The 8,465-nt window shown below is 40.4% G+C and overlaps 1 protein-coding gene across 1 annotated transcript; it reads left to right on the top strand.

Annotated features, from left to right (window-relative positions):
• The first annotated feature begins 3,416 nt into the window (after positions 1-3,416).
• On the top strand, positions 3,417-5,919 carry LOC126242857 (uncharacterized). Its single transcript, XM_049948121.1, has 2 exons — positions 3,417-3,795; positions 5,162-5,919. The coding sequence occupies exons 1-2, from the start codon at positions 3,615-3,617 to the stop codon at positions 5,623-5,625; spliced, it is 645 nt and encodes a 214-aa protein (XP_049804078.1). The 5' UTR covers positions 3,417-3,614; the 3' UTR covers positions 5,626-5,919.
• Positions 5,920-8,465: the final 2,546 nt, after the last annotated feature.

Below are 8,465 nucleotides of genomic sequence, written 5' to 3'. Positions count from 1 at the left end.
GTAAAAGCACATTCTTGCAGCCTGCAGAATGGCCTCAAAACAACAGCCCATAGCTGATGTAGCTGTGGAACATTGCATAGTACACAGTTAGAAAGTACTGTTCTGGTACTATACTTTTCAGTTTCCTCAAGAGGCACAGGACGTGTGAAAGTTTGGAACATACATGTTTAGTGTGCTGTTGCCAGGTTAATATGGTATCAACGAGAAAGCCCAGAAGTTTAACATCTGCTGCGTTACCCAGTGCTCCAGTATTGCTGAGGCTGCATATCACCCTCTGAGTTTTTTCTTCATTAATTTGCATTTTGTTCATGATAAACCAGACCTTAGCTTCACTGAACAAGACTTCTGCTTGTTGGACTGCCTGTTCAACATTCTCTCCTTTTGAGAACAAGGTTGTATCATCCGCAAACTGCAAGGTGTTTTTCTTCTCGCGCTCCATACGGAAATGGGACAGGAAGAAACCCTACTAGCTCGTACAATGGGAGGTACCCTCTGCCATGCATCTGGCGTTGGTCTGCAGAGTATAGGTGTAGATGAAGAACACACATAACAATAATCGTTAATAGCTACAGTAGCTACTTATTTTTATTAATGACCTTCCTCACTGTTCTAAGGCTACCATCAAATTTACTCTTTTCGCTGATGATACATCCCTTGTAATGCAAGGCCTAACTTTAAATCTAAAAAAAAAAAAAAATACCAGTTCATACATTTTCATGGGTCTCACAAAGTTCAGGATGACAGAATCTAAGCTTTAATGATCAAGATATACATCAAGTCTATTCAACAAAATTTTTAGGCCTCCACATTGACAATAAATTAAATTGGTCTTGCCATATTTTGGACTTGAGAAAAAGACTTAGTTCAGGAACTTATGCTCTACGTATTATAGCAACAACTGCTAATAGTGATGCTGTTAAGGTTGCTTATTTTAGCCATTTCCATTCATTGTTATCCTATGGCTTAATATTCTGGGATAACCAACCAATGGCCAATAAAGTATTTGTAACTCAGAAAGGAGCAATTCGAATTATGAGTGGAGTTAACAGGAATCATTCATGCAGAAATCTTGTTAAAACACACAAAATATTAACAATGACCTCACAATATATCTTATCCATTATGTGCTTTTCAGCTAAGAACTTACACATGTACAAAATCAATACTTTTTATCATGACTATGACACTAGAACAAAACATGACTTTCATGTTGACAGAAAAAACTTGAGTCTGATACAAAAGGGAGTATACTACTCAAGCATAAAGGTGTTTAATGCACTCCTGTCTGACATAAAAAATCTTATCAGTGAAATGCCAAGATTTAAGAGTAAATTGAAGGAATGTCTTATGGAAAAAGCGTTTTACTCTCTTAATCAATTCTTCAATGTAACATTGTAACTTAGATGTAATACTTTACTTGTAATATTTGCTCTTGCCACTTTGTAACTTAATACATCTTACACCAGTATGGGAATTCGTGTTCAGGCAATTGGCACTATCAAATTCCTGCTAATGTACAGAGTGAAAAGTATTTAAACCGACAAACTCTGGGAGGTTGTAGGGGACATCAAAACAAATATTTTTCCCTAATGTCATTTTTTTCCTATGAGGAATATTTAAACCGGTAGAGGAAGATCTGGCGGCAAATTAATTAAAGCAACAAAAATTTTTCCATTTTTTTATGACCAAGAGACAAGACATTAACACAACCCAATTTCAATTACAGTAGATTTTCAAAGATGCCTCCATTGACACGTAAACAAAGGTTACAACGTCGGATCATGTTCTGTCTGACACGGGCAAAAACCCCAGGAGTATCCTGAATTGTTCCTGCTGCTGTTACTATCCGGGCAACCAGATCCTCTTCTGATGCAACAAAAGTTGCGTAAACAAGGTTGCGCATCTCTCCCCACACAAAAAAGTCCAGAGGGGACATATCTGGGGATCGAGCAGGCCATGGTACAGGACCACCCCTGTCAATCCACGTTTCTGGGAACCGTCTGTCCAGGAATCGACGCACATGACGACTGAAATGTGCTGCCGCCCCGTCTTCGGAACCACATGTGTTGTCTTGTAGGGAGCGGGACGTTTTCCAGCAATTCTGGCAATTCTCTGGCGAGAAAATTGTAATACTGCCTGCCATTTAATGGCCTAGGTAGCAGATACGGCCGAATTAAGCAGTCCCCAACAACACTGACCCACATATTAACGAAGAACCACACTTGATGAGTGCTAGTAACTGTGGCATGTTGGTTACCCTCGCTCCAAACATGCGAATTGTGCATGTTGAAGACTCCATCACGCCCGAACGTTGCTTCATCGGTAAACAACACAGGGGATGGATATGTAGGATGCATTTCACACTGTTCCAGGTAACACTGCGAAAACTGTGCTCTGAGTGGATAATCAACTGGTTCCAGGTTGTGGACACGCTGAAAGTGAAATGGACGTAACAACTGCTCTCGAAGGACAGTTCTTACATTCGTCTGGTTCGTCCCCATGTTACGTTGGTACACAGCAGCAAAGGTCGTATGATGCGGGATACGGCGATTAGGATATTGTTGTTGATAAACCCGCTGTGCAGCTCGTCCGTTGTGGTATGCTACGTAGTACGCACAAATCATATCAGTGTACTCACTCCAGGTGTATCGATCCATTAGTAAACAGAGACAATGCGCTACTACACTGGTGGACAGCAATTGTCTACAACTGAAGAGTGTAATACGCCCTCTAACAACTGAAGATCGTAGTACGGCCTCTAACAACTGAAGAGCGTAATATGGCCTCGACTGGTTTAAATAATCCTCATAGAATAAAATGACATTAGGGAAAAATATTTGTTTTTATGTCCCCTACAACCTCCCAGAGTTTGTCAGTTTAAACACTTTTCACCCTGTATAGTTTGTAATATGGAAAATTGTAATTTATTATTTTATCGTTTTATACCTTTGTTTCACCATAGAAAATGCTTAAGCCTGTAACTATTAACATACTTTGTTTATTAGATACCAATTGCAATTTACATTTGTTAGCATATACAAGTAGGCTACTGTGTTAATTTATATTGTGACTCGTTCCATATCCATGCAATTCTTTTGTATACCGGATATACGGAACACGAATAAATAAATAAATGAATAGACAGGCAGCCATAGTACCGACGTTGGCCGATTTGTCGCACGTGATTCGTCAAATTGCTTGAAAATTACGAGAGATCGCTGCGATTTGCCCATGCAAATGCGAAATATGAATAGATGGTACGACGTGGCGATGTACTGTTGCGATTCGCCGCTCGGGTGCGGGGCAAGTGCGCTCGACTGCGCTATGAAACGCCGTGCGACAGCTTTCACATAGCCCGGCGCAGGCGCTGCCGTCTAAAATGCACTCCCTCTGCAGTAGAGCAGGCGAGGTTATCGAGCACACGACCGCCGCGCCGTTAGCACGGCACCGTGTGGAATGGTGGGGGACTACGTAAACGTTGGCGCCTTCACACTCAGCGTTCAGGCAAGGCACGGCATCCTTCAAGGCAACCACAGAGTGCAGTTTCCGTTTATTCGTTCCATTTTTCTTACACTTCCATTGTGTTTTTGTAATTCCTCGCCGTCAGCCTAAACATGACTCGGGAAATAGACACTAAACGATTAATTTCGTTAGTGAAAGATCGACCAGTTATATGGGACAAAACTCTGGAAAATTACAAGGTCAGGATTCATACAAAAAATGCGTGGATTGGTATATTCAAGGAATTGAATGGTTCGTATCGAGGCATGAACTACAAGGAAAGAACTGAATATGGTAAGTAAGTTGTTCAAAAAGGTTTTATTGTTTCGTTTTCTTTAAGGCGCTTACAGTAAATAGAATAATGACCGTGTTTTCAAAAACTCAGGTAACAATCCTAGCTGACGTCAGAAAGTAAGCCGCGATGATGTTCTTCATATTATTTAGTGAAATTCCCTCATGTACCTGCTCGGCTCTCTACATCTAATTACAAGATTTTACAGTCTCTAGAGAAAAATCGATATCAAGTTGAAATGTGCGTGAAAAATTCGCTATTTGATGCTCACTACCCCGAAGTCACGTTCTACGAACTTTCGGCTTCGAGAAGACAGTAGTAGAAAATTCTCTCCAACCCTATCAATTTATTCCGGCCATGTGTTCGCAAAAGCTGTCCGCAGTATAAATAAGCCTCATCCCCTACGATAAAAAAGACGCCTCCGGGTTTCGTACCCGAAAGGCATTTTTTTGGGAATTTCCATTTCTTTTTATACTACTGATTTCCACGCTGAACTTCTTTGAATACAACCCTTCTCATGGTTTCTAATATTGTACAAAAAAGAGTAATTTGAATCTGCCATGCTCATAAATACAATAGACAATTATCTTTTCCAGCTGACATAAGTGGAATTTGAAGGACTGACAAGTATGTGTTTATCGTCATCCCAAGTATCGAAAATTTTGAGCGACTGTTTCCCTTTGTACCGACTGGTTATAATTAAAGTGCGGCCACTCACAGAGGTCCAGTGTGGCCTTGGTAATTATCGCATAGCAGCGAAATTTGGTAGCTATGGTAATGCATTGGGCAGAACATATTTACACTGGATAAAGTATTCCAATTTTGCCACCAGGTGCAAATCTGGCGTTTTACATCTCGTCGACGTTCCGTTACTCTTATTGAACACACTGTGTAAGTGACGGTTAATAATGCCTTTCTCACTTTGACCTTTTCCGCCCACATCCCGTTCCTAATCCATTACATACCTTAATATTTCTGTGTGTCGTTCCTGCATTCATATCTCCAGATTTGCACCTATTGATCAAAATTGGAACCAATTTTTTCTAGTGTAAATCGTTTCTGAATCATTGCATTAGAACATCTACAATGTTTCGCTGCCATACGATAAAATTACAACCCACACTGGACCTATGTGAGTAGCTGAACTTTAATTAAAGCCATCTGGTACTTTCGTGAGCACGTCATTCGTGACGCATGAACCAAACACTTTTGAGGTTATACAAAAAACAGTACAAAATTGCAAATTAACCACAAAACAGGTTTTCAGATCGAAGTTTTTTCCTTGTTCCTGTGCTTGTTATGTTGGTATATGTACATTTGCATAGTGTGTGAAATGAATGAAGTCATCTTCATCTTTTTCTCTTTCAGGCAAGAGTGTTATGAAAAAGTGGACCAACGTTCGAGATTCATTTCATAAAAGCGAAAGGAAGAACACTTCTTCCTTTAAATCAAGATATGGAAAACAGACAACTTCAACATACATTTACGGACAAGAATTACAATTTTTAAGGAAAGCATCCAGCGAATGTCCTACTGAAGTCAGTATGCCAGTCGCTAATGACGAGTCCGCTGATTCTAATAGTGTCACTGACTCTTGCAGTGAGGAAGATAGTGAACTGAAGGAAACAGTCCCAAGAAATAAGAGAAAGCAGAAACAAGATACCGTGGAACAGCGGATGGCGGGTGTTTCTAAACAACATTCAGATCGCCATATATCGTTTTTCAGAGGCATAATTCCATCTTTAGAAACATTCGACGATGATGAGATAGTAGAGTTTCAGCTAAATGTTCTTCAGATCATTGCGAACATTAAAAAACGAAAAAGGACATAAACAAATATTAGTGAATCTATTAACGTTTCTCAGTATCGACAGGCACAAAGCCCATCTATACCTGTCCATTCCTCTTGCCAGAACCTTCAGCATGTCTTCAACCGTGTCGATGAGCAGACATCTCCAGGAACTGAAACCACCCTGTATTGTGACAATGTTCAACAGAAATATTCACGACCGCCTTCCTGTCAACCCAGTGCATCACACAATTTAGAAAATTCGTGATTCATATGGTTTTACTGTTATGTAAACAACAAAACCTACACTTATTTGAAATCTTTTGTGATGCTCTTTTCTTCTTTAACAACATTAAATTATAAATCTATGATAAAAATTCCTTTTGAAACTTTTGGTAACTCCATTTCTGCAACGTTTTCTGTGTGAATTATGTGCTGTGTGCAAAAAATTACGGCTCTACGTTGTGCTGTTATTTTTGTCTTCGGTCCCAACCACCCAACAAATTGTACCGTGTGTAGGGCTGTCCGACCAACTTGAAGCGACAGTGGACGTCATTGCAAGTAGCCCAAAACATTAGCAAACTATTGTTCACGAGTGCTTCTTGTTCACTATTTCTGTAGTGTGCGCGCAGTAACTATTTTAAATGTTGAAATTCTGTTCTTGAATGGGTATTTGCTCTAGCAACACGACACAGTCATATGACGTCACGGGGAAGTGTCACTGCAGTGAAATGTGGGGGAATGAATGCGATGAACCTAATGTTTTGGACTAGTTAAGATGGCGGACAGCAGCTTCAGGTTTGTGGCGTAATGTCACCTTCCCTCTATTTTTACCTCCATGCAACTTCCTGACACGATCGTCTGCTGTCGGTACGCGCGAAAATATACGCTGTTTAAAATGGCTTATGTGTCAGACAGCGAGGCAGATGGAAATATGATGACAGACTTCCTAGACAGATACAGAGATTGTAAATGCTTGTGCGACAGAGCACGCGAAACGTGCAGCAACAGTGAAGCGAGAAATGTAGCAATCCCTTCCTTGGTGGGTAAATAATCTGTTTTAGTGTTTTGTTTTGCATTACCTTGGTATATTTCCTCAGGTTTTAGGAATCATTTTCCATAGTGATTGTGGAGATATATCATCTATGAATTTGGGATCCTTGTAAATTCCAGTAGCTACAAAAAGTAATGTAGCTAACAACCTCTCCTCTCAGCTTGTAGCCTCTCTCGTGAATGTATTCGTTTTCTTTAATAATGGTTTCATGGTCTTCAGTCACTCCGAAAAGCATGTTGCAAACGCTCTTAGATAATTACGAATAACATCGGCCCCCAGCTCTGTGAGCAACAGAACGTCGGTGAATTTCTTTTCTTTGCATAAACCTCTTCTTTGCCACAGTCTCTCGAACGACCTTGTAATTTATCGAATGCTGATAAACTCATGGAAACTACTGGAAGATTTTTTCATGATCAGTCTGGAGCTCTTGGAATAGGTCTTGAAACACCACACAGTAGTACTTTTCTAAATTAATTGTATGATACCTTCACATTCTGCCTGTCCTTTTTTAAGTTGCGATAAATTAAGACCTCAGATAACATTCCATTTCGCTGGGATAGTGGTGAGAGACTGGGAAGGAATGAAATGAAGTTCAGCCAATTGCGTAATACTGCGCACAACAGCAGCTGGATAAAATTGAAATCGCAGCACACCTTGCACAAGAGGTCGAACAGACGGCTGCCGCACAAACGTGAAACTGGCCTTAAAGGCTCTCCCCATACGGAATGACTCAATTGAAACCCGTTGCCGATACGAGTAGATAACCGGTCGATTGCGAATCACTTACTGTGTAGTTACATGGGTCTCTGCACACGGCGCCACTGCAGTGTGAGTCACCAACGACTGGCGAGTGACTCACCAGTAAATCGCTTAGTTGCGTCGTGTCATCGAACACTGCTGTGTAGCAGTGTAGGCCTAATTGGAAGATGAACGAGTAGGTGGTGAACGTTAGCTCTGTAAGGGAAGTGGAAAAACGTCCTATTTTAAACAACTACAGGCTACTGCAGGAGGAATTTGACAGCAAAAGCATGCTGAGAAACGGGAAAAGAATTTCATATGACATGCATATAGTATATATATGCACCTCACCGTACAGCTGTTATTATAATAAAATCACCGGTACCTCAGAGGGAGCAAATGTACAAGAAAATTTGAATCATACCAGGTGTATTCTTTTGCGTGACTGACAGCCTTGTATCATTTTCTAGTATTACATTGTCAAATGGGAACGAACAGTGAAAACGGCGGGAAAACGACAGAAAAGCCATAAATCTCTCATAGGTGCAAACACAATACTGTTCACATACAAACGATTTCATGAGCCAAACCAGCATTTTCGTGTGTATAAATCTCAAGACATATGGGTTTCGAAAATAAAAGTAACACTATGTTGTGGCGTAAGAAATCAGCTTTTGCAAGTCACTGTAAAACCGTTATCGTATTTTACGAACGATAAGACGCATGTATTTCTTGTAAAAATTGCCTCGACAATTCAGATGCATCTTATACTCAAAATTGAAATAAAAAGTGTTTGATTTAAAATTCCCGCCAGTCTTAAAATGGCCATATATTCGATGCCACAGGAAACCTATGTCTGTCTGGTAAACTGGATTCAACTGGCAGCAGCAGTGTACAGCTGCGACGAACATGAGTTGCGTAGATTCATTAGCTTGCTAACACTGTCTGCTCCGCCTCGCCAACACAAACCCACAACACTTTCTAGCCTATGACGCGTCATTCCAGTCTACGAGGCCAGTGAACTATAACTGAAAGTGATTTGTGTTATCGGTAATAGTACAATATTTGTTTTAGTAGCTAGTTTCATGATG

This window comes from Schistocerca nitens, chromosome 1 (assembly GCF_023898315.1).
Source record: "Schistocerca nitens isolate TAMUIC-IGC-003100 chromosome 1, iqSchNite1.1, whole genome shotgun sequence".
NCBI classification, from domain to species: Eukaryota; Metazoa; Arthropoda; class Insecta; order Orthoptera; family Acrididae; genus Schistocerca; species Schistocerca nitens.
Note: the sequence above shows the minus strand (reverse complement) of the source record. Positions and strands in the feature narration are given on the sequence as shown.

Excerpts from the sequence above, each read along its gene's own strand:
- LOC126242857 (XM_049948121.1), top strand. The coding sequence starts at position 3,615 with ATGACTCGGGAAATAGACACTAAACGATTAATTTCGTTAGTGAAAGAT. Across the intron at positions 3,796-5,161 it reads CAAGGAAAGAACTGAATATG|GCAAGAGTGTTATGAAAAAG; the intron begins GTAAGTAAGTTG and ends TTTCTCTTTCAG.